This window comes from Ursus americanus, chromosome 11 (genome assembly GCF_024610735.1).
Source record: "Ursus americanus isolate L20-20 chromosome 11, mUrsAme1.1.p, whole genome shotgun sequence".
Taxonomy (NCBI): Eukaryota; Metazoa; Chordata; class Mammalia; order Carnivora; family Ursidae; genus Ursus; species Ursus americanus.
In genome coordinates this window covers 49553466-49580411 of record NC_142137.1, presented here as the reverse complement: position 1 = coordinate 49580411, position 26946 = coordinate 49553466, and the positions used below count along the sequence as shown (strand labels likewise).

The 26946-nt window shown below is 42.6% G+C and overlaps 2 protein-coding genes across 2 annotated transcripts in view; both read right to left on the bottom strand.

Annotated features, from left to right (window-relative positions):
• Positions 1-712: 712 nt before the first annotated feature.
• Positions 713-4184, bottom strand: SLC35D3 (solute carrier family 35 member D3). The gene is made up of 2 exons (XM_045814726.2): positions 3560-4184; positions 713-2574 (listed from the first exon to the last, which is right to left on the bottom strand). The coding sequence occupies exons 1-2, from the start codon at positions 3996-3998 to the stop codon at positions 1745-1747; spliced, it is 1269 nt and encodes a 422-aa protein (XP_045670682.2). The 5' UTR covers positions 3999-4184; the 3' UTR covers positions 713-1744.
• Positions 4185-11842: 7658 nt separating this feature from the next.
• Positions 11843-26946, bottom strand: part of PEX7 (peroxisomal biogenesis factor 7) — an 83298-nt gene continuing 68194 nt past the window's right edge. The window contains exon 10 of the mRNA XM_045814705.2: positions 11843-12328. Within this exon, the coding sequence (XP_045670661.1) occupies positions 12260-12328 (69 nt within the window). The 3' untranslated portion in view covers positions 11843-12259. The remainder of the gene's footprint in view (positions 12329-26946) is intronic.

Here is a 26946-nt window from a genome sequence, read left to right as displayed (position 1 = left end):
GAGGTGCAACAGGATGTAGTCTCCTGGCACGCTGACATCAAAATTAACTCTCATTTTTAAAGAAGTCATTACAACCCTAGCCAACCATTTTTAACTGCAGACCCATGAGGGCTCCTACGTCTCCAATGGCTTGGAGAGGCACCTGCAGGAATGGTGAACTGCCTGTGACCACCAGTGAACCAGCACCAGTCCCAAACCGCCACATCACACTTGCTCTCCAGCTTCTGGAGCCTGATGAAGCTGAAACTTCCATTTTTGACTCTGCTTTCTGTTTTGTTTTGAAAAATAAAGAAAAATATAGGATACTACCATCTGAGCGTCTCAGGAACATGCTGGCGAATAATAAAAGTGCCTTCTCTCAAATTACCTCTCCCGAAGAAAGACTTCCCCCTGGGTGCACTCTCCTATGACATGTCAGGCTCCATATTGACTGATGTCAGCTGTGGGTGGCTTTCATAGTGCAGCATGAGGCAGTATTTTATTTTACCTTGTAACAGTTTCCCTCACTGGAAAATGAGACTGTCTTTGTGGTTGCTATTGTCGTTGTTTTAAAGTAAACTGCCCTGCTCATTTAAGAACTTCTCCATGGGGTGGCCCCTACGTAGCAGATACCGGACATCACACATTGAAGACTAACACAACCTACCCAGTGACAATAGAACATAAATGTGTCTACAATAAATTTTAACACTTTATCTTTCAGCTGATAGACTCATACTTTATTTTGACAAGTGAAAGATAGAAAAATATCATAAAGTGAATATAGCAGTTGCTGTTTTTGCAACAGGGTTTGGGATGTGCAGTGTGACTTGAAAGAGCTCGCTTAACGGGATGGTCTCACTTCTGTCTGGGCTTCAGTTAATACCGAATTACTGTTCAGCCTTTGCATTTGCTTGAAAGAATATTGGACACAGTAAAACTGGCTTTTCAAAAGGTTATGGCATTCAGTAATAAATATTAGGAAGCAATGAACCCAAACAACCTTTCAAATAGTTCTATAATTAATAAAAGCCAACTTAAACTTCAGGCTTAAAGCTAAGAACTCATATATTCAAAATAGCTTTAACATTTTCTACCAATATAGAATAGAATAATAGAGTACTTATTTTTTTAAAGTGAAGAAAAATGAGAGTAAACATGATATTTCAGATTTACTATAAATGGTAAACATCAATCCAGTATATATATATGTATATATAGCTGTATATATACATATATATATGTATATGTGTGTGTGTATATATATGTGTATATATATGGCTATATATACATATATATGTATATATATTATTTCAGTAATATACTCTTGCTCAGCCATAAAAACTGTAGCTCTAGCTATCACTGATGGATCTGGGTATGTCCCCTTTGAGCTTATTAATAGTGCGGTCATCCTGTCTACACTCCGTCTTTGGAGGGGGTGGGCTGAGGAATTCTAAGTACATGCAGATATTTGGTTATGCTTATAAAGACATAAAATTCATGTGCCAGGAGTCTGCAGCCAAAACCGCTGCTTTCCTTCCTTAAGCACCTTCGCTATCGTTTGTCCCTGTGACACCTCAGGTAAACTCACGCTAAATAATTCACACCGGTGCTCATGCTGTTGCTGTCAGTCCGTTTCAGCTTCCTGCTTTGCTTCCCTTCCCTGCTCTTCAAAGAATAAAATTGTGCGGCCCCTCATTAAAATATGGTATCTCTAACATACAAAATAAGTGTATGTACACATATACATACATGCATTTCCTTTTCAAGGACTGGGTAACTCCTCATTTTCTATCAAATAATCTTTCTTCATATACTTGGTTCCCCTAACTAACCTCCACACTTCGAGGTAAGCATCCTTCAACGACCTCTTGCTCACTTCCTCGGGGCCGTCCATGTTCTGCGAACTCCTAGCCCCCAACTGGCCTCCTCTGGGGCTGCCCCTTGCCTCCGGCCCACTCTTCCGCGTGGAGCCACCTGCTGCCTTGCCACCTTCTGACCCGCCATCTCCATCCTCCGCGGACAGCTCCTCCATGACGAATGGCAGCTGACCTCCACTCTGCTGTGCCTCCTCTTCCCGGGCCTGCGTCTCCAGGTCCTCGTAGTTGCTTTGCTTTCTGGTCTCCCAGAATTTGGCCACACAGTAAATGACGGAGCCCAGGGTGTTCACCACCACACCGGCAATGAACAGAGAGGTGGGCTCCACGTCGCTGAAGGCCACCATGCCCACCGTGATGGTGGCGATGCTCTTCACCACGCCCACGAAGCTGGTGGTCACCGCCGAGTTGATGTAGGTGCAGTGCAGCGTGGTGAAGTTCATGGCGCAGCCGATCAAGATGCAGGCCACGAAGATGCAGACCATGGCCGGGTCCTTCCAGCCAGGGAAGGTCCAGGCGTGGATAGAGTCGGTGCTGGCGAAGGAGCAGACGACCAGCAGCGGGGTGGCGGACACGGCGATGACGTACTGCGCGGTGAGCGGCCCGTGCTCCGTGTCGGCGCTGGCCTTCTGGATGAGCACCAGGTAGGCGGCGTGCACCAGCACTGCCAGCACGCCCGTTACGTACCCGATGGGGTCGCCGGTCAGGTCGCCGGCTCCTGGAGCGCGCCAGGAGAACCGCGGAGCCGGGGCAGGAAGGAAAAAGAGAAGACACCGGGTTGGCGAGGGTGGGTATTCACTGGGGCAATGCGTGGGGTTGGTGAGTAGACAGGGCTCGCGCCCCAGCTCTGCCCACCGGTATAAAACGCAAGAGCCAAGTTCAGCCAATGCCCAGTTCGAGGCATAATCGGAGGCGCCTTCCCTGCTATACCCCCAGGGCACCCTGGCTAGTTCTGTCCAGGACAAAGGCCCGGGAGAGCGCAGACGCCCTCGGAGTAGGCACGGAGGTCAGCCAGGCTTGTGGTACCCTTGCCCTCTCCGTGGGGCTCCGGAAGGAAGAGGGATCCCCAGCTAGTGTCCTTTAACCCCGGGCGGGCTGGGAGCCGAGCGAACGCCTGTGTCTCTCGACCCTTTCCCGGTTCCCGCCGGCTCCTTTCGGGCTCAGACCTTCGAGCTCGGTCCTCAGGTGGCGCTCAATCCCGTGCCCTTCGCCTCCCTCCCTCAGCACCTCGCGCGGTGCCAGAGACCCCAAACTAGCCTCCGCGGTTTCCATTGTCCCCCGCCCCCCACCACTCCAGCCCCGCGTGACCCAGGGAAGTTCACGGCCCCCCTCCTTCCGATTCAGCCTGGGGGCTCCAGTTCCCAGGCTCAGGCGGCTTCCCCACCCCTCCTGGAGGGAGGAAGGAAGGGAGGCAGGGCGGAGGGGGGGGGAAGGGAAGGCGGAGGGGGAGATACCGGGTTAGGCAGGGGCGGGGGTCGGAAGCCAGGACTAGGGAGAGGGGTGCGCGCTGAAGGAGGAGGTCTGAGCTCTAGGAAAGGCTCGGCTTGGTCTCAGAAGTCCCGTTTGAGAGCGGAGTACCCACATTCAAGCCTCTCTCTGCCTCAGTCTCCCCATCTGGAAGTGAGAGCCTTGCACTAAGTGATCCCCGCACTCTCTGTCCAGTGGGGTAGGGTGGGCCGGGGGTGGGCGCGGGTCCCGCTCACCTGCCAGGGCGGCGCCGCAGGTGGTGATGAGCACGGCCGCGAGCACCCCGGGCGAGGGCGCGCCGTTCTTGAGCACCAGAACACCGATGAGCATGGTGACCAGGGGCAGGCAGCGCTTGAAGACCACGTACATGGGCAGGCTGAGGCCGCGCAGGGACCACAGCGTGAGGCTGGACTGCAGCGTGGAGAGCACTGCGACCCCCGCGAAGGAGCGCGCCAGGCTCAGGCCGAAGGGAGGCACAGCGATGAGCCCCAGGCGCCGCAGCAGCTCGAGGCTCAGCGCCGCCGTGGAGCTGGTCAGGCACTGCACCAGGGTCAGGAAGGAGAACTGGTAGCGGCTGATGAGGAACTTGAGCAGGATGTTGAGGGAGCCCGAGAAGACCCCATGCGCGATAGCCACCGAGATACCCAGCACGCGGCCCCGGCACAGCTGCCGCATCGCGCCTGCCGCGCCCGCTCGCGGTGGTGGCGGAGCTCCGGGACCTGCGGAAGGAGAGCGGGGAAGAGAGCCGTGAGCAGCGGAGCGAGGGCGGCGGGGGTGCCCGCCCAAGGCCGCGGCGAAGGGCAGGGGGCGCCGGCTCGCTGCAGAGGGCAGCTCCAGCCAGGCGTCCTCGCGGCTCCGCCGCTCCGCGTCCGACTGCCCCGCAGCTCCCAGGAGGCAGTGACGAGGGCGGGGGACTCCGAAAAGTGGCAGGGGTGGGGGGCTGGTCTGAGAGGAGTGGCGGGAAACCTAGCGACAGCGTTTTGTAAGTGTGTGACGAGCTGCGATGGGTTGTGTCCCGCGCGGTTTCCCAGCCAGGGCGGACGCTCTGCGCCTGGAAGCCCGGGCAGCTGCAGCTAGCGGGACCCGACTCGCACCTCTCGGGCACCCCAGCGCCCATCCGGGCGGGCTCTCCGGGCGCCGCCCCCTCTCCTCCGGCAATGCCAGCTGCTCCCGCTGGCCTCTTCTTTCCAGCTGCGAGCCCAGGAGCGCGGGTTGGGGGATCCCGGGCACAGCTAAAGACTGTAGAAACGACAGCGCTCCAGGGGCGAGGTGATTAGCCGCAACAAGTGACAGCACCCTCAGCCCCAACCCTGCCCTTCCCTTCCCTCTCCGAGCTTCGGCGGCTTTTCTATCCGCCGTCCCTACAAGCGCAGCCGCGGGACCTTGTCCAGCTGCCGGCCAGGAAAGGGGAAAAAGTCGGTGCTAGCGGGCTGCGGGGCTCCGCGATGCTCAGGCGCCGGCGCCCCCACATTGAAGAAACCCACCGCCCCAGGACGCCGCCCCGGGGTGCTTTAGGGCGCCAAGGCTGGCCTCTTCCCGTCGCCGGCAACGCGCTCCTCAGTCCGTGAGCCTTCCAGGGAGGAACCTGGGATGACTCGCGTGGCTCTGGGGGAGTTTTAAGGGGGGCTCCGTGGCCTCGCCGGACAGCGGAGCCTGGGGGCGAAGGCAGGGGCACACGTTCCAAGTGGGGCAAAGATGTGAAACAAGCATAAAAGCAGAAGCTAAGTCTCCGGAGGGAGAATCCTCCACCTATCTGGTGGATCGCGGGGGCGACAGTGCCCCAGGAGTGGGGGGGAGCGAGTGGCCCCGCTGGGAGGTGCAGGGGGTGTGTTGGCAGGGGAGGGAGGACGGGGGCAGAACCCGGGGCCAAGACCGCGGCGAGACTAGGTGTAGCTTTCTCTGGAACCCCGAGAACCGACCGCAGCCTGCGGGGCTGTGGTTGGCGGCTTTCGCTAGCAGGACAACCCCCACCTCTTACCTCCCGGGGGCCTGCAGGACTTGAGAACTGTTTACTTTCCATTTGGCTAAGAGAAAAGGAAAATTCTTATTTTCTGTGGGCACAAGGCTTCTGTGACGCTTTGATCTGAATTTCGTTCCCTGGAAAAGTAACGCCTGGACGCGGAAACTCAGCAGCAGCAAAGGGGTTCGCTCAGCCGAGGTCACAACTAAAAGCCAGACACAGTTCAGTTTTCGCGCTATTTTAAAACTATGGACTTGACCAGGGTTTGGGAGCGCGGAAGAGAGCTTGAAATTGCTGCGCACCACGTCTCCCTTTCGCTCACTTTCCTATCCACCCACTCCCAGCGGGATCCCAACCTCCTAACCCTTAACTGCAGCACGAACTAATACACAGGAGCCATTTCTTAAGCGATTCTTTTGTTTTCTCCTCCATACTTCCCCCTCTGTGCTGAACGCGACACTTTCAGCCCGGATATTGAAGCCGCAATTATTTTTACCAGAGAAGAAAAATAATTTACTCCAGGGATGACAGCATCACTGCAGTCCTTATTCAAGGCCAGCTTTGCATGTGCTGGGAGCTCAAGCTGGTGGGAGAGATCTAGGTTTCAACCAGTTCTGCCTAGGGCCTAGTAGGGTCACCTCCCTTCCCCCCTCAGGTGGACACTCAAGAAAATGTTTGCAAATGGCTCAGTGTGTCAGCTTTCCAGGAATAACGCTGGAAAGCAATTTACTGAAATCCATGCTTCTGGTTCCCTGGGAAATTCTTTGTTTTTGTTGATGAAAGCTATGGTTACACGCTATTGGCTATTTCATGGACTCCATTTTTCAAGTGATGTTCTTTCTTTAGGAAATGGGGTCTGAAGCAACAGGTCACATTATGTGTATGTGTGTAGTATAAGCATATAAACGAAGTATACTCACATTAAAAAAAAACTTGAAGATTACCTTTTTAAAGAAATCAGCAAATAACAGATCTCCGCTTCTGGGGACCATTCCAATAAAGGCCATCTTAAGTGAGCACAATAAAGAATTGTCTGCATAGACCTAGTTTTGGAATGATTCATTTCTGCCAGCAATTATAATTGCTTCCATTTGTGATACTAACATTCGGTAAAAGATTTTGGGGCTGATTCAGCTATCTTATCCTTCTCATTTAGGTAAGAAAATTTAGCTGAATACTTGAAACCTACATTGGCATGAAACAGTTCATTTTCTCCACTTTATTGCATATAATTCTTTTCCATTAGGGCTTTCATTTAAAAAAAAATTAATACCATCTCCCACACCAATTACTAGATAAGCTCCTAAAGAAAAATGGGAAAAACAAGATTACTATGTTTAGCAAGGTTAATTGAACAAGAATGTAGATCTGAGGGTCAAAAAGCTATTTGACCTACTGGTATCAAGCTCCATTATCTTTGAAGCTACTTTAATACACATTGATGGCATTAAATAAATCCTTTAGTTCATTCATTTGGCAAACATATAGAGCAAGTATCTGAGGCCAGGCATTGGTTAGCCACAGAGAATCAAAGATGAGCACTCATCCTAGTTCTTTAGGGAGTCACAGGTGGAAGTGAGGCAACACAATGCTGCTTATCCAACAGTGGGGTCTTGTGGCAGAACCAGGAGAGCAGTAAAGAGAACAATAAAATGAGCTTTCTCAAGAGGTATCAGAGCAGATATCCTGGAGAAGGAAATATGGTCTTATTTCATTATTTTCAACTGTAAAAGTAACCCATTCTCATTATAGTATATAAAAGGAAAACATACTTTGTAACAATAACTGAACATGCTATCTTCAATATTCCCCACCCTCAACCCCACACCAACCCCACTACACGGAGCTGGCTACTGGCGCAAGACCTTTACGTTTTTCTTACATATCTATTTATAGATACATACTCCCCTTTTAAAAAATGATAAAGTTAGGACATCTACCTATTTGTGTATAATTTACTATTTTAAAAAGCATATCATGGATGGGTTAGTCCCCAAGATCCCTGCTTCCTTGTATTGACACCTTTGGTCAATCCCTCCTACGTTGTACCAGGACTGGTCTGTGTGACCAATAAGACACAGCAGAAGCGATGGTGTCGCTCGCTGAGATTAGGTTTAAAACACTGAAGCTTCCATCGTGAATTTTCTTTCTGTCTCTCAGTCTGGAAGAAGCCAGATGCTATGCTATAGAGACACTCACGCAACCCGTGGAGGGTCCCACATGATGGGTGCCTGCTAACAACCACGTGAGTGACTTTGGAAGCTGATTCTTTAGTCCCAGTGGGGCTTCAGACACCTGCAGCCCCGGGTGACAGCTCACCTGTCTGTCTGACAAAACCTGAGCCAGAACCACTCAGCTAAGCCACCCTTGGATTCCTGACCTATGGAAACTCTAAAATAATTCTTGTTTTAAGCTGCTATGTTTTGGGGTGCTTGTTATACAGAAATAGGTAACTCATACACCTATCGATAGCAATGTATTTTTTCATGTTGGGACACATAGTACTACCTTATTCTTTTTGATGATTGTTCCATAGTATAACCTTTCTTCAGTAGACAGGCATCTAGATGTTACCAAACAATGATGTAATGAATACCCTCGGACATTTGTTCTTGCATACCCTGTAAGTATTTGGGGTGGGAGCATACAGACAGGGAATTCTAGAACTGGAACTGCTGAGTCAACCAGTAATTTAAAATCTTCACTGCCAAATTGCCTTCCAAACAGGTGTGTAACAGTGCTCTCACTTTTTAAAAAAATTATTTGAGAGAGAGAGCAAAAGAGAGCATGCGCATGGGAGGGGGTTAGCAGGGTTGCAGCAGAGGGGCAAAGGGAGAGAGAATCTCAAGCAGACTCCCCTTTAAGTGCAGAGGCTGCCCTGGAGATTCATCCCACCACCTGAGATCATGACCTGAGCTGAAATCAAGAGTTGGACGCTCAGCCACCTGAGCCACCCAGACGTTCCATCAGTGCTTTCATTTAAACTAATATTATCAATATTTTAGTGTTTGCCAAACTGATAAGCAAAAAAAAAAAAGAAAAAAAAAAGAAAATCATTTTAATTTGCATTTCTTTGTGGTCAATTAGACAAAGTTTGGGCACTTTTTTTGAAGTGTATCAAACATTTGCATTTTTACATCTATGAATTATCTATTGATATCTTTTGTCCACTTTTATGTTTGGTTGTTAGTGATTTTTGAGAGCTCTTTGTAAATTATGGCTATTAAACAATTTGTTACATATGTTGCAAATATTCCTTCCAATATATCTTAGCTTTGCTAATGGTGTGTTTTGCTATTTTTTGTATGTTGTCAGTCTTTTTCTTTAGTCATTTCTCATAACTTTCAAATGAGAGGCAAGAATCTGTCATATCAATATATACCTGAAACCAATGTAACGTTATGTGTCAACTATACTTCAATCAAAAAGAAAGAATTCACTGAGCCAAGAGCAGGGCAAACCAGGCACGTGGACTACCTTGGACAAAGAGAGAACTGAAAACCTGCATTATTTATACGGAGAGTCTATGAGCACACCTGTGCTGTGGAGCACGAAGCTGGTGACCACGTGGAGGGAAGCAATGTGCAGAGAGAGGCAGGGGCTAGCCCCCAACGTGCAGAGAGAGGCAGGAGCTAGCCCCCAACGTGCAGAGGGAGGCAGGGGCTAGCCCCCAACGTGCAGAGGGAGGCAGGGGCTAGCCCCAACGGACCGCAGCTGTCTGATTAGTGAGCTTGAACTTTTTCCTGTAGGCAATCCTATACGCAGAGAAAGGTTTTACACTCAAACTTATGTAATCGGATCGCATTTTTAGATCTGTCTCCAGCAACTGTGTTGGAGAGGATGGCTCTGAGGGCACAAAACTAGAAACAGACCCCTCACTTAGGCAGTCTGCTGGGACTGTCCAGAGAAAACTTAACAATGGCTTGAACCAGGGCAGTGGTGGTTGGATTGAAGGGAGGAGAGAGAATGGAGAAGTATTTTGGGGGTTAAAGGGACAGGACTTAGGTGATGTGTCTTAGAGTAGAAAGGTGGGCAAAAGGGAAGGAACGAGAATGGTATTTCAGTCTTTAGCGTGAGCACCTGTACTGGCAACGCATGAGACAGACAGTACTGGCAACGCATGAGACAGTACTGGCAACGCATGAGAAAGCATGTGCCAGACGAGCCCGTTAGGGAACAAGACCAGTTTGGTTCAAAGAAAATGAGCATAAAGGCTATGGGAGGCCTGGATGGAGGAGGCAGGAGATGCGGATTTGGAAGTCTTCAGTAAATACATGGAAGTAAAAGATAGTTAAGTGGATTATCTCACTCAAGAAGAGGGCTGCTAAGAAATTAATGAGTTCCTTTTGGGAAGAGCCAAATGATAGCTAAGTTGGTCAGTTCAAAAGTGCCATAGGTAGAAGAGACAGTTGGTTCTCAGCCTGGGTCTTTCTGGGGGTGACGTACCTTGGTAGGGTCACTCCAGAGCCTGGGTCAGCTTCTTAGGAATCTAGACTTCAGATCCAGTCACAGCAGATTTCACGTTCCAGCTCTATACTTGTGGGCTCCTAGACTCCTGAGAGCCTTCATTTCTTTGTCTGGAACACTGGGAGGGCTTTCTTGCAGGGACATTATATAAATCAAAGGCAATAACATACAGAAATCATCTCACACTGTGCCCAGATCACAGAAGAAGTTGGAGAGGCAGGCAGGATGAAAGCTAAGAGCTCACTGGACAAGAGACACATGCTGTCCAGAGGCTGCTTGGCTTGTCAACTACCAAGAATTTGAAAATCTTGGGAATTCTCTTCAGGGAGAGAATCCAGCACCTTGCCTTCTAGTTTTTCAATCCTAGCTCCAGGGAACCCACTGGATAAACATTCACCCACACTCTTTTATATTGAGGCACTCCAAGAACCTAAGTATTAGGGAGTTAGTGTTCCAGACCTCTGTCCCAACCTCAAAATCGAGGGGGGGAAATCAAGAGAGATGTTAGTTTCTAAATCACAAGTATGTGTTTCAAAAGATACATGATAGATTATTTTAATAAAATCTCTCGCATTCTCAAAGGAAAAGAAGTAATTTCATTTCATTGTAAATGTGAGCTGGTGAGGTCTTTTTAAAGGTCTATGATAAATCCAGCTGATAGAGAGACCCCCACTGTGAACCTGCTTTTACTGAACTGTGCTGGGTGTGATGCCTCTGGTTCTGGAGGGAACTGAGAAACAGCTCCATGAGCCTTATTATAGAGACAGCCCTAAGGATGTGTCTGACCGCCTGATCCTGACATTATACTCATGTTAAGAAAGCAGTGCCCTCTTTACGGGGCCTTCCCAAAACAATTTGTACTGATTGGTCTAAGAACTAAAAAAAGTTGTGCTGTTCCCTGAGTACATTCATTCATGTAACAAATATTTCGTGAGCACCTTCTATGCACCAGGTATGGTACGAGGGCCATGCCTGGGACTAGGACAAAGTCCTTGCCGCTAGCTCTTGGGCACTTAATTGTGTACTCAACCAGGCATTTATGCCGCCAGGAGCAACTAGGACTTTGAGGCATAGATATTCAAGCCCCACTCACGGCTTCACTTTATGCTCCTTTTGTTCTATTACGTGGTCTTGTTCTTGTATGTTGTAAGCTGTCAATTTTTTTTTCTGGGACAAGTAAACAAATATGTAATATAAATATATAAATTAGACAATATACATATATTTTAATTTTTGTTGTTACTACAAATATATTTTGCTCTTTAAAATTCTCAAAAACTTGTTAAAAATTTAATGACAATTTTTGCCATTTATATTTTAATAGTATATAAAAATATAAATGTTATGCAAAGTTGTTTGTTTTGCCAATTTTTCCCTTTTCCCTTTTTTTTTTTTTTTTTTTTTTACAGGTCATCTGCACTTAGAGATTTTTCAAGGAGATTTAGGAAGGTACTGACTGAGGAGGGTTTATGGCATGACAGGGCTAGTTTCAAGGGTAACTGCTTGAAATTTAGTAGGACCTAAGAAACTTTTTGTAAGTGACCAGTTTTGTTTGTTTTTTTAATTGATAGCAGAGAAGTAGAAAGAGAGAAATATAGAGTCAAGGTTATGACATCTAAAAAGATTTGAATAGATGTAAAAAACATGTAAGCTTTTAACTCAGAGCATTCCATGTTCTTAAACATGCCACGAGTCCTTGAGACCACCTCATTCAGTCTGTGTGTCAAGAACATAGGAGGTGCTCAATAAATACTGCTGAATAAATCAAATTTCTATTAGAGCCCTGTTACTGAACCACAGATACCTCTCTACTATATATAGTATGTATTCATATATATATACTGTATTAGAAAAAGCAAACTTGGGGTGCCTGGGTGGCACAGCGGTTGGGCGTCTGCCTTGGGCTCAGGGCGTGATCCCGGCGTTGTGGGATCGAGCTCCACATCGGGCTCTTCCGCTATGAGCCTGCTTCTTCCTCTCCCACTCCCCCTGCTTGTGTTCCCTCTCTCGCTGGCTGTCTCTATCTCTGTCAAATAAATTAAAAAAAAAAAAAAAAGAAAGAAAAAGAAAAAGCAAACTTGCTAGGATGTCATAACTTCATAAGTAATCAAGAGATGCAGTTTATTTTAATTTTTACCAATAGCAGTGATTATATTTTACATCAAAAATGAAAAATTAAAAATGAAATATATCACTATCAATATAATCTACAGATCTCCCATATTTGAATCCATTTTACAATACAGAGATTACATTTCAAGAGACACTACAAGAGGTACCATAACATCAATTATTCCTTGGGATTTTAAGAAATATGGCTTATGTACCCGGCTTAAATAGTGAGCCAAAGTCTTTATCAGCTGCCTCAAAATGATTCCAGGGTAAATTTTTAAAATTTGAAATCTGAATAGCACATAAAAGCATAATATCTATGTTATCGATAGTTCATTTATTTCCTGTTAAGAAGCTCTCAGCCAGTCTTCTTTGCTTCTGACTGGGGGAGTACATCTCAAGCAGGCATAGTAAGGCAAACAGGATCATATATCTTTATTGTTTCGTCCCAAGCACAATCAGCCACCTAGAAAATAAAAAGGAAGTAAGAAGAAACGTAATCTACAAACATTCCAGACTGGCAGCAAAAGCTCAAGTAATTGAGAGTGGAAGCAGATCACCCACTGGTAAACATTATTTTAAATAGGAAGAAGGTCTAACTTCCCTCTTTCGGATACACTCTGGGGATTGTTTCCAATTGATGGAAATGCCTGTAAGGATTTCCTGCCTCCCCACGACTTCACCTCAGCCCCACCTCACCCCAAGACTACATCATCCCCTATATGTCCCAAGATACATGTTGAAAAAACCCACTCCTAAACTAGGAACCAACACACCATGCTAGGTATTGTGGGGACAGAAAGGAGATAAAGTACAGCTCTTGCCTTCACGGAGGGCAAGAATGGTTCATCCAAGACCTGCGGTGGGAAGTGCTCTAAGAGAAACTCTCAGAGGAGGGACTATCTGAATCCAGGTGGGGTGGTGTCAGAAGACTTCACAAATGCTGCGGCATTCCCCGGCCCTCTTTAGGGGCAGACATGGGCGACAAAGACATTCAAGTCTAAAAAGTCATACAAACATGAGGGGAGGAAAGTCCATGGTGCTCAGGAACTGGGTGTTAAAAGGTTTGTGGGTATAGCAATGTCTCAGAGTGTAAGATTAATATATAAAATTAATTGTGGGGCGCCCGGGTGGCTCGATCAGTTAGGTCTGCCTTTGGCTCAGGTCATGATCCCAGAGTCTTGGAATCAAGTCCCTCATCAGGCTCCTGGCTCAGCAGGGAGCCTGATTCTCCCTCTTCCACTCCCCCTGCTTGTGCTCTCTTCCCCCACCCCCCATCAAATAAATGAATAAAATCTTTAAGAAAAAAAAATTAAAAATAAAATCAATTGTATCAAATAACAAAGCACTTAGTAACCCATTCAATAAAAGACGTGCAAAACAGCCACACTGAAAACAAAAACACTGCCAAGAGAAACTGAAGAGGCCTAAATAAATGAGGAAATACGTCCAGGGGTTCAATATTGTTCTGAATTTAATTCTCCCCCAAATAATTTATAAAGAATTCATGATCCCAGCAGGCTTTTTAATGAAAATGGACAAGGCGACTTTTAAAGTTTATGTGGAAATGCAGAGGACCTAGAATAGCTGAAAAAAATCTTGAAAAAGAACAGCAAAAGTGTGTACTGATACTATCTAACTCAAGACTTACCATAAGATTATAGTAATCAAAACAGTGTAATATTGGCATAAGGATATACAAGTAGATCAAGGAACGGCATAGAGCTCTGGAATAGACCCAACACTTGGACAATAACTTTCCCTCCAACGTACCAGAACAATTCAACAGGGAAGGGAAGTCTTTACAACTAATGGTGCTAGAAATGGATATCCATATGGAAAAAAAAAAATGAACCTCAGCCCCAACTTCACACCATAAACAAAAACTAATTTCAGGCGGATGGGCCATGAGCCTAAATATAAAAGCTAAAAGTATAAAGCTTTGAGAAGAAAACATAGAATATATTCTTAATCTAAAGATTAGTAAAGATGTTTTAGACAGGACACAGAATGCAATAGCCACAAAAATTTGTTAGGTGCAATTGAAAATAAAACTTTTGCTCATCAAAAGACACCATTAAGAAAATAAATACATAATACATAGAGTGGGAGAAAATGCTCCCAAAACAAATGCATCTGACAATGTGTATCCAGAATATATATAAAGAACTACTATAACTCAATAATGAAAAGACAACCCAATTAAAAATGGGCAAAATACTTTACTAACAGACAAAAAAAGATATATGACCAATAAGCAGATGAAAAATAAAATGTTCAACATCATTAGGCATCAGGGAAATGCAAATAAAAACCACATTGTGATACCACCACAGACTCATAAGAACGGCTAAAATCAAAGGCAGACAATATCAAATGTCACCAGGGATGCAGTGCAGCTATAACTTCCACACACTTGCTGCTACAACCACTTTGGGAAACTTGGCTGTTTCTTATGAAGTTAAGCATATACCTATCTTTAAACTCAGTAATTCCACTTCTAGAGGTTTATCCTAGACAAATGAAAACGGCATTATGAAACAATGTATAGCACGAATGTTCACAGCAATGAAATTCACAATAGCACAGAACCGAAAACAACTAAAATATCCCTTGACAAAAGAAGATAACAAATTGTAGCAAATTCCTACAATGGAGTGCTGCTGAGCAACCCAACAGACAACCCAATAAATCTCACAGACATTAAGTTGTGTGAAAGAAGCCAAAAACAAGAGTAATTTACAGGACATTCCATCATATATGTTCTAAAACAGGCAAAACTTAAAAAATAGGGCACTGTTTTGTTTTTTCAGCTGGAGGTAGAGGTGAGGATAGGGGGAGACTAGAAAGAGAAGAGCATTTTGGAGGAAGATGCAAATGTTCTATATTGTGATAGGATGTAGATTACACAGTGCACCTGTCTGTCAAAACATAGATCTAAGACTTGTACATTTGGACGAATGCAACTGATACCTAAATATAGTAAGAATAATAATGACAATAATAATAATAACTGAACACGGGTAAGACACGAGTAGAAGAATAAATAAAACAAGAATGTTGATAATTGTTGAAGCTGGGGAAGGCAAAGGAGTTCATTATCCTATCTTGTTAACTTTTTATGTGTGAAATTTTCCACAATTAAAAAAACCCCCAAAAATGTAGACAGTGACATGAAGGATGAAGTGGCATGAGAGAGATTTTGGCTAAAGGTATTTGCACTCTATTTCCCACCCTTTAATGGTTACAAAGGCTCCAAGTTTCATAAAGGAACTCACAGTCTTAGTGGACAGTCAAATTACCTGGCTGTCACGAGTACAAGAACCACTCAGATTGATCTGAACATATTAACTCCTTATCACTCACTAACAGTATTTCAGATCACGATCCCAGCTACAGAGAGCAGTAGAGACATAAGCATAAACACCAGACTCTTCAAGATCTGGTTGCCACCTACTTCGTTTCTTATTGCACCGGGCCCACACACTCAATCCCAGCCTCTTGTTCCTGCCTCCATGCTCTTGTCCTTTTACTCATCCCCTCCCCTGAGTGACCTCTCTTCTCTCTCCCTTCCCCTCTCTCCATCGCCTTGTTCTGCCTGGAGAGGATACCTCTCTTTTGAAGAATCGGGTTAAGCATCACTCCCTCTATGAAGTCATTCACAGCACCTATGCTATTTGGCTGTACTTATTTATTGACATGTGCGTCTCTGGCTCTTTGAGGGCATAGACCATGTCTTGCTATAACATAGTGATGACTCAATGAATGTATTTTGCAGATAAAGACTGCAGAGAATAAAGTTTTCTCATGTTCATACGGAAGTAGCAGGGCTGGAACCAGAACCGAAATCTGTTGAGTCTGCCCACCAGAAATAAGTGCCTCGTAAAAGGAAAACTGACATCATTATCTGCCTAATCCTGCAGTTATCAGTTTTTATATCATGGGACACAGAGATCTTTACATTAATTTACCCCTGTCTCATCTATGTGTATTTTTTCAAGTGCTAAACCTTTCCATACGTTGTTTACTCAGGACTTATTTACTCAGAACTTAAATGCCTAACAAATATCAAGGCCAATGAATCAGCAAATGTTCATAAATCTATTAATTAATTGGTAAAATCAAAAAGACCTCAAACTGTGATGATATATAATTATGAATAGCTGATTCAAATGAAAGCAAATAATATTTCTCCATTAACTAATTAACTAAACTCCAGCTAGAGCCACAAGTTTAAAAAAGCTTGTAATAGGGGCGCCTGGGTGGCTCAGTCATTAAGCGTCTGCCGTTGGCTCAGGGCGTGATCCCGGCGTTCTGGGATCGAGCCCCACATCGGGCTTCTCTGCTGAGAGCCTGCTTCTTCCTCTCCCGCTCCCCCTGCTTGTGTTCCCTCTCTTGCTGGCTGTCTCTCTCTCTGTCAAATAAATAAGTAAAATATTTTTTAAAAAGTTTGTAATAAAAAATAATAATAAGGTAAGAAGAAAAGCGCTTTACTAAACTAACAAAGAGGTGCCTGACTCCCGAGGTAGGCACAGTGGACTTCCTGGTAAGGAAAGATGGCGGTGTGGTCCCTGGTGGTAGTGGGCAGGGTCCTCACGGATGGTCATCACCACCTCATGGCCTCTGGAGGCTCTGCTTCCCGCTTAATTCTGTCACTGAGAGTAAACACAAGGCTCTCTCTTAATGGCCCCTACTACTCATCTGAGGCCAGGCTTAAAGACATTAAAAAAAAAAAAAAAAAGACTTCAAAATAAGCATTAACAAAAAGACTGAAAGATAAGTAAAGCAAATGGCATGAAAATAAACAATCTGCTTTACAGGATGAGACTGACTCATTCTTTAGCTGGTCAAACAAAGTGAGGAATCTTCCCTAGCTCCTCTCATACTTCTTCACGACAAAAGCCATCTTTCCGTCCCATCTCCAGGAATATACTCCTGGCTACGGAGACTCCTTCAAGGCCAGACTCGGGATGGAGAACGAGAAGAGATAATAGGGTGTCTCCTTTCTCATCTACTAAAGATCCTCTTTCTCAGTTTCAGTCTCCCATACAGGGACTCACTTCTTTGCCCATGACCTTGCTGTCAGGAAAAACTGAAAGACTGCAATCAGCAAAAAGACTGCTGGGTGTTGTTTCAGTGAAATGCTGGCATTGTCCTAGGGCCCCACAGGGTGACCTCATTCTGTAGGGGTCTATGCCTTTCATTGTCTTTGACTGGATTATTTTACAACATTGAAAGTTATGGAAAACTGATAGTAATCAAATGATTCTCATTCATTAAAGTTGCAAATGAATGTTGTCCTGTGGAGACGCAACTGATGCCTCCCCTTTTCCCTCAGAAATAATTCCAAACATTACATTTTCTTGCCCTGTGGATATTGACCAGTTCTGCACCTATTAGGTAAATTCATTTCAGCCTTTAGTGCTTGCCTGTTTATGTCTGTTCTTTGGTTCCTCTGAGCTGGTTGTAAAATCTTTCAGGGGTTACGTAAATCTTTGATACACGTTCATGATACGTTTGTGTGAGAGTCATGGTCCCTATTTTGAAAATTATCCTTTAACATGGCCACATACAGGATACAGCTTATTTGTCTCAACAGGGAAATCATTATTTCTGTGGAATACAATAACCCTTGCTTCCTCATAGGAGATGACATAGTAACAGAAAAGCCATTTCATTAAAAGAACAAACATGAAATGGAGAGAATTGGGCAGATAATTATACTAGGAAAAAAGCTAAGAATAATTGCTAAAATTGGGCATGAAATTGAGCTCTATACCTCCTGGCAGCAAAGGTAAAAAAAAAGCAAACAATAAAGTAAGAAATGCAAATATCAGGATCAGTTTACCAGTTCATCAGACGAGATCAAGTTTTTCCTAGCACTTGCCTGGCTATAAGAGAAATACATACTATGCTTCCATTATAAAAGTCATTCAGCATCAAAAGAGTGGTTTTACAAGAGATACAAAGTCATTCTTCATATGGCTGTTTTTAAAATAAACATCTCAACCCTCAAATAAGCCAAAAGTATACTATTCAACTGTAGTGTCCTGAAAGCATTTCTATAGGGTAGTGGTTCTCGGGAGTTAGTGTGCATTAGAATCACCTGGAGGACGTGTGAAAACACAGAAGACGGTTCTCCATCCTCAAAGTACTTGTTCTCAAAGTGTGGTCCTGGGATCAGCTTCATTGATATCACCTAGGGCTGACGCACAGCCTAGGATCTTCAAATCAAGTCCACAGAGGGATTCAGAGAGTCTATAGATGCAACACTTTGTGTGGATACACATTTGTGGGGGAAGGGGAGAGAGACTCAATCATTTTCTTCAGCTTCTCAACCCCTGACCCCAAAGGTTAATTCCAAGCATTCCCCAGCTGAGCATCATAACCACCTAGGGAACATTCTAAAATGCAGCCAGAATTGAGAACCTCTGATACAGAACCTCTGATGTAGATCAATTGTCTTAACTGGCCTTTGTCATGTGCACAAACCCGGAGTTCTTTGGTAGTACCTATGTGCAGGAATTTTTTACTGTTGATCAAACATTAAAAAATGAATGAATGAATGAATGAACGAACGAAACCAAAATTTAGCAGGATTCAAATATTCTTGAGGGATAATTCTCTTCCTTTCTTGAGAAAGAAGAGGTTCATTTGCAACTAATAAAATGGAAAACATCTTGTGCCATATTTTCACATTAATTTGAAATCGAAGTTTCAAATCTAGTAGGCTGATATGTGGTAGGAAGATAGTGAATTGGGAGGAGGACTAAGGAGAAAAAAACATGACTGAACAATCTTTAAAGAACAACACTAGCTCCACCTGAAGCACTCCTACCCCCAAAGTTCATGTAGCTTCCCGATCCTGTTCTACATGAGGCAGTATCCAGAACTTCTACTTAAAACACATAAGACAATTTTATTAATCACGTAAGCTATGGTTAAAACCAATAGGTTGATTTATTTTTTTATTTGATATTTCCACCCTGCTGAGTTCTAAATAGGCTTAAGTGGTTTATAGATTAATGCACAGGGCCAAATAAAATAAATACAGATTCAAGGGAAAAATGTCTGTTCTAAAGGGAACAAATGGAACAAAAGCTTTCAGGCATCAGAGCTGAGCACATTACAACACTTGCAGAATAAATTAGGCTTGTGCTTTATGGTAACTAGGGAGAAAATGAGAGCATGCTGGGTAATACGGTTTCTGTTCTCTAACCACATGCACATATGGATGTAAACATTTTTGTATAATTAAACCTGAATATGATTTTCAGCAATTATATATCTCGGTCAAATCTGTATTCCTATGTTTTGTATAGTAAACCTTTAGTAAATACTGTTTGAATGAATGAATGAATGAATGAATGAATGAATGAGTGAGTGATTCCCATGTATGAGCAGTGGTTTTCCTCCTCCACAGATTTTCTGGAGTAGAGCCTCACCCATGGTAAGGAGCACCTAGCCTGGTGTGAGGTCAGAGATCTAGGTGAAGGCAACAAGTTGTACAGGAATGGGGAATATATGGGATTTTTGAGCGTCATGAATGTTATTTAAAGAGATTTCACAGGGAGCCTTCTTTTATTTCCCAAGAGCTCTTAGTCTGGTATTCCTCCACAATACAAAGCTATCTAAAACATAATTCATATATATACATACACATTTATATTCATCCATTTATTTAACAAATATTTATTGAGCATGTCCTCTGTCAGAAGCATGCTGAGGACACTACAGTTAACAAGATGGTCCTGGTCTCCGACCCACAGATCTGGAGTCCGGCAAAGAGATGGATAAACAGACACCTACAATGCAGAGAAATCTGGACAATGATAGAAGAGTTACAGGGTGCAGGAGAAGAGCTGCAGGAGAAGGAACGGTCACTATAACGAGATGTGAGGAAAGTGGATACATTCAGGAAGAAACATCGTCCAGGCTGTGGCTTACAGGAGAAGGACGCCTCGGCCAGACAGCATGTGGTGTTGCTATTGTTTGTGGGGTGGGGACACAACGGAGAGAAGGCAAGTGTTCTAGGCAGTGGAATAAATAAGAATAAATGAAGACCTAAAAGTTCTAGCTTTAAAACAACTAAACTGCATTGTAACTCCTCACATGAAACTCTTAATCTTTGGAGACAGGCTTTTTTCTGACTCGTGTCTGACTCCCGTCTAGGGTTTCTCCAGGGCTGACTGCCAAGGCCTATCTTGTTTGACCCTCTCCCCCGACGGTGAGTGTGCATGCGGAGACCACAGGGTAGAAGCCTCCAGGATCTACCTCTTCTGCGCAAGGATATGCGCGTGGAAAATTTATTCCTTACCCTGCAAGCCTCCACTGTAGTACCTGTCATCCCTATGCTCTCTGAATTTCCTTTAATCTCACATCAAAATGCAAATCTTTTCATTAAAACTCAGAATTAAAGTAACCAACATTATAGGAAAAATGGTTTGTCAAAATGTTATATTTCTTTACTTAATGTAACACTTGAAGACAGAATCTTCTTCATTATTTTTAAAATCTTCTATGTTCTAGGTAGTGAACAATAACCAATAGGATAAAACTCCATATAAGTTCAATTTTTAGTTATTTTATTTCCACTTTTAATAGCAAAACAAATATTCCTAAGTTTTAAGAAAAAGCACACTAATTAGAAATACGAATTTCTCGCCATGTCAATTCTTTAAAGCATATAATGAAGGCTTCTTGAAAAACAGAATAGAAATTTCATATCACTCTCAATTTTGTGGACAATTGCTTTTGCCCTTGAGAAACTTGCTCAATTTACTGTAATTATCTGTGTGACACATGGCCTTTTTAGTAAAAATGAACAAGAGGAACGGGCAGAAGGATGAAGAGAGAATGAAAGAAATCCCTAATAGTCAACTCTAAATTTGGAAAAAGCAGCCCAGTTATTATGTTGCAGTGTATTAAATTATGGGCTAAAGAAAGAACAGGTTTGGGGCGCCTGGTTGGCTCAATCAGTTAAGCATCTGCCTTCAGCTCAGGTCATGATCCCGGAGTCCTGGGATTGAGCCCTACATCGGGCTTCCCACTTAGCGGGGAGTCTGCTTCTCCCTCTGCCCTTCACTCTGCTCATGCACACTCGCTCTCTGTCTCAAATAAATAAAATCTTAAAAAAAATTAAACCAGTAATTAAGAAAAAAAGAACAGGTTTTACTCATTCAACCAACTTACAGGAGGAAGTGACTACAGAGAAGAACATGGGTTATTATGTTAATGATTATGGAGTTTAGGTAAAAGTAAGGAAAGAGAGGACTGATATACTAAAAAAAATCCTTTTCATTCATTCATTCACTCATTTATTCAATATTTATTTAGTACATATCTATCAGGTAATTAGCATTAATCTATGTATCTCCTGACACAGAGCTGATGCTCAAATATTTACTGAAAAAAAAAAAAGGAGAGAAGGAAGAGAAGAACTTGTACTGGACTCTGAAAGGCAGAAATCCTTCGTGCAGGCAGAAATGGGGAAGAGTGGGGGAAACAGGGGCAAACACATGGAGATGACAAATAACAAAATTACATGGGATGGTGGGAAATAAGATTAGAAAGCAATGCAGATTATAGTGAATCTTAGAAGCAACATTAAAAATTGAGACTTGGGGCACCTGAGTGGCTCAGTCAGTTAAGCATCTGACTCTTGATTTTGGCTCAGGTTGTGATCTTGGGGTCCTGGGATTGAGTCCCACCTCGGGCTCCCTGCTCAGTGGGAAGTCTGCTAGGGATTCTCTCCCTCTCACTCTGCCCCTCCTGCTTGTTCTCTCTCTCTCTCAAATAAATTAATCTTTAAAAAGTCCCTTATTAAAGATACATAATTTCTTTATCTAGAATCCTGCATATCAAAAACTATCTTTCCTCTGCGTATTACACACAAATGCACACACATGCACACACAGTTGCTGCCACGCAAATGTAATTTTTCCCATTTTATTTTCTAACTTGATTACTGACATCTACATGATATTCATTTTTGCACATTTATTTTTACTGATCTTATTGAACTCATAATTTTTAATAGGTTTAAAGTTGATGTTCTGGAATATAACACTGACAATCATATGGAGTTGATATGAATACCTTTGTCAATATTTCTACCTTTTAAAGATATTTATATCCCATTTTGTTTTTTTCTATTACTAATTGGCTACACCTTTTGGAACCATGTTGACTATTATAGTGAAGATGGTAATTCTCATCTTGTTTCGACCTTCAATGAAGCCACTGATATATTTCAGGTCAAGGACTAACAAAATCAGATTTGCATTATGGAAAGCTCTCCCCAGGAGCAGCGCTGAGAATTGGTGGAATGATGCAAAGAGCTTGGAGACCAGTTAGGAGATTACCGCAGCAACCATGGCAGAGATACAATAAATTACCTAAGGCAGTGAAGCTCGAAGGGAATGGTCCAGATTTCAGAAATATAGGTGAGGAGCAATTTATAAACTTGCGACCCACTTAAATTTAGGGAGACAAGAAAACTAGAATGACTTCTCAGGTCTGGTCCATCATGCAATCAATTGTACAGTTAGGAATATCAGAGGAAAGGTAAGACATCTATTGCAACCACACAGTAAATGCAACTGGATAAATGGGGCATGCATTACTAGCATATAATTAAATGAATTGGATATTAAAGGATGTCTACTTTTTAAGGATGGTAAGGAAGAACCTGGAGATGAAGACATTTGGCAAAGTGGTAAAGAAGATGAGGTTAGTACAGTTAGCATTAAAGCAATAGGATGAGAAGATTTGTTCTTTAAACAAATCTAAATCATATAGCTAAAGAAGAAGGAAGTCTGGGAAAAATGCTAACTTGGTTTTCACGGGTTTCCTGGCAACCTTTTTGGGCTTAACTTCAATTGAATGATGAAAGGGAGACAGATACAAGGGCATAAAAAGAGAATGTTGATTTTGAGAGAGTAAAAGCAACAGGTAAACCTACTAATTCTTGATGTCTAATAATGGAAGAAAAGCCAATTTTACTGGTATGAAGATAGGACAGTGAGGTCAAGTGAGTTTTGAAAATAGAGAACAGAACTGACTGAAGATCTAAAAGCACAGTGTACATCGAGGAAGCAAAGACCTGTATGGAGAAGCCAGTGAGAAAATCAGGAATCCACTGGAAAGGGGAGAAACAGAGATCGAACATAAAATATTGTGAGGTGACAGAGCTGGAAGAAGATATTCATTCTTATCTATTTTTACAATTAAGTAGCAAGTAAGGTCACGTGTCCAGAGTGTTAATGATACTGTGGGAGGCTGAGAAAAGATGTTATGGAGAATGGGCTAGAAAATCAAAATGACTTCAAATGTAAGTTGAGTAGGACCAAGAGCCCAGATGAAATTTTTGTGAAAAAATAATTTGTAGTGTGCTAAGTCAGCATTTTTGCTTGGTTTCTCAGAAGCAATGACAATGAGTGAGAAAGTGGGTGATTCAGGATTGGGAGCCGAGGCAGCAGAGACAAAGATGTCAGTCATTCTGGAAGCTCTCACTGCAAGGGTTGTCCATGAAGCACAGTAGGTGGTAGACAAAGGTTAACACATCCACCTTAGGGATGCACCAAGGTCCTACCAAGCTGGGCCGAGGAATGTTTTACAGCTAGGGGAAAACAGGCCCTTGTTATATAATTTTCAGCTAGAAATCACACAATTCTGAAAGCATCGAAGAGGAAACACACTGGATGCTTCTGGCACATGTTCTTTTCAACTCCTAAGCTAGTCTGTGACAGATGCAAAAATTATCACTTCAGATAAAAGGTGGTACAGATTTAGTTATCTTAACTACCAATAATGCTGGTCTTCTTTTAAAACTGAATTTTCCAACTTCATACTGAGAATCACAAAATATGTTTATCCACTGTCAACTTGTAAAGCTGGTATCTGAGATTGTGGGAACAGAGATCTCAATAAAAATATGAGCTGAAAAAAATTTTTTTATTTTTTATTTTATTATTACTTTTTTAAGATTTTATTTATTTATTTATTTATTTGACAGAAAGAGACAGCCAGTGAGAGAGGGAACACAAGCAGGGGGAGTAGGAGAGGAAGAAGCAGGCTCCCAGCAGAGGAGCCTGATGTGGGGCTCGATCCCATAACGCTGGGATCACGCCCTGAGCCGAAGGCAGACGCTTAACGACTGAGCCACCCAGGCGCCCCTGAGCTGAATTTTTAAATGACACCTAATTTTTAAAAATTTCTTTACAAATTTATTTTTTTTAATTGACATTAATTAACACATAACATTACATTAGTTTTAGGTATACAACATAATGCTTCAAAATATGTGACCTTTTTGGGCTTAACCTCAGTTGAATGAATTGAATTGAATTGCTTATTATTATTATTATTTTTTTACTAAAATGTCAACAAAGTCAAAGACACTTTTAAAAACACATCTATGGAACTAGTTTAAATCAGAGCCAAATCTAAGCATCTTCCACTGAAACAAAATAAAAATATACGAAATTTCTTTTGCCCTTTTTTAAAAAAATCGTTATAAAATGCATACATGTTCCTATCATGGATAGTCTAGGATATTCGCTCATTAAAGATTATATTTACCAAGAATTTTAGGAGTCCCAGAAGATGGATTTATATATGTAATATAACCACAACTATGAAAAACATGCATACATATGGGGAACGACTGGAAGAGTAGTTACTTTTGGGAAGGATGGGGGGGCAAGATGTGGAAGGAAGCAGAAGAGAACTTTCTGGGATTCTGGTAGGGTTATATATATTAACCTGAATGCTGGTTACTCAGGTGCAGTCATTTCTTGATAACTTATTAAGCTGTTCACTTAAAATATGTGCATTTTCCAACAAGGATGTTATACTTCAAATAAAAATGTCTAAAAAGAAAGACTGAAAACAAACATATTAATATGGTATAACAGAGATTCTTTCTAAAGCGGCAGAACCATGGGTAATCTTTTCCCTTCTGACTGTAATTTCCCAATTTCATTATGAGAAAAAAGATTAACTTTATTAAACATATAGAGATTCTATTTCGGAATGAATAAAGTCTACTTTAAAAGAGATTAAAAAGAGAAATAACTGTCTCCCAAAAGGCATGTGTAACAATATGTAAACCTATATTCAGATTATAAATACTAAACTAAATATCAATGAGTATTCAAAGGAGCAGAGTTGATACTACGGAGCACAAAGTCAGGAATTCTAAAAATATATTAACACAGAAAATCCCAATTATACAAATGGGTATATTACAGGTCCAGAATCATACGCCTAAAAACAGAAAAAGGGTATCCAATTTAGAAATAATAAGGATAAGAGAAAAAAGAGAAAATGCCAGGGCTGTACAAATCATGATCAGAGGGAAAAAATCAAAGAAAAATTTTCTGAACTGAAAGGTAACTTTAGCCTGGTTAACAAGAGAGGGGATAGAGCATTTCTCAGCAATTATCCTCAAAGAATGACCCTAGATACTTATTTGTCAAGTTTTTAACCTTTAAAGACAAGATCTTACGTTCGCCAAGAAGAAAGGAGGTATAATATAAGAATGCTTTTGGACCTCATTTTTCAGATCTCCAAGAAAGAAGAAGCTAAAAAGAAAGAGGAATTATAAGTATAAGAACTCAGATAAATCTCTTTTAAGACAGAGAATATATTAAGACACAAAGACCTAAAGTAATGTCAGCAAAGTCCAACAGCTGTTAAGATCACAAGAGACAACAAGTTTTTGAAAACAGATGGAAAGGTACTTTCTCAAAGGTGAGAGGAAGATACTTCCTAAGAGAATAAAATATGAACAAAGGGTGAAATTAATATGCAGTCAGTAAACGTAACCACATATTGTGAGAATAAAGGATAAATATGTCAAAAATAACGTAAACTACCAACTCTACCAACAAAAGGTTAATGTGATAGATATTAAATGGTTACAAATTCTTTGTAGCTACTCCCATCAAGAAGTGGAGTCTATTTTTCTTACTCTTTGAATCTGAGCTGGCCTCATGACTTGCTTTGCAACAGATGGACTGCTGCGTGAACTTCTAAGTCTAGTCCTGGAGATGCCTGGCAGCTTTTACTCTTGCCCTGTTGGAAACCTACAACGGCTAAGTAAAGAAGCCTGGGCTCATCTGGAGACACATGACTCAGGACGACAACCAGCAATGCACCTTAAACATGTGTGTGAGGCCTTCTTAGACCACCCAGCTCTAGTTAAGTTACCCAATGACTGGAGTCACATGAATGACCCCAAGTGAGAACAACAGAACTGCTTGGCTGAGCCCAGCCCAAATTGCTGACTCACAGAATTGTAAGCAATGAAAAACTGATGTTTAAGCCATTAAGTTGTGGGAGAGTTTGTTAGCAATAGATAACTGAGATAAAATAAGTGAGAGAAAAATAGGGACATACATCAAGAACTTGATCTCCTGTATCTCCCTACAAGGGAGTTTAATGCTACTTGGCAAAAACATAAATTAATACTATAAACAATACAAATGTTTGTGTTAAAATGTATTCATGCTAGATATGTAAAGAAAAATAGTGGTTGAGGTCATCATCTTAGTTTGATAAAAAGAAGAAGAGGGGCACCTGGGTGGTTCAGTCAGTTAAGCATCTGTCTTTACCTCAGGTCGTGATCCCTGGATCCTGGGATGGAGCCCCATATCAGGCTCCCTGCTCAGCCAGGGGGTGGGGGTGGGGGTCTGCTTCTCCCTTGCCCTCTGCCCCTACTCCCTGTGTTCGCTTGCTCTCTCTCAAATAAATAAAAATCTTAAAAAAAAAAAAAAAAGGAAAAAAGAAGAAGAAATTTTTAAAGATAAATTTTAGGGAGAAGAAAAGACAAACTCGTCACTGAAAATATTATACAGAAAGTAACAAGATCCTAGATCTTGGGAGTTAGAAAAGCTTCTTCTTCGAATCCCAAATCCAATAGGTTACAAAGTCAGGAAGGCTGGACCTAGTGCATTTCTCAAAGTCTCTCACATATCTACCATATTTAATCTGTCTTTTAATTTAGATGTTTAGACCATTTACATTTTTCCTTTCCTTTCCCTTTCCCTTTCCCTTTCATTTCTTTCCTTTTCTTTCTTT

Bases quoted from the DNA above. Each gene is read 5' to 3' on its own strand.
- SLC35D3 (XM_045814726.2), bottom strand. From the start codon at position 3,998: ATGCGGCAGCTGTGCCGGGGCCGCGTGCTGGGTATCTCGGTGGCTATC. The intron at 2,575-3,559 runs GTGAGCGGGACC...GGCGCGCTCCAG, and splicing joins CTGCGGCGCCGCCCTGGCAG to GAGCCGGCGACCTGACCGGC.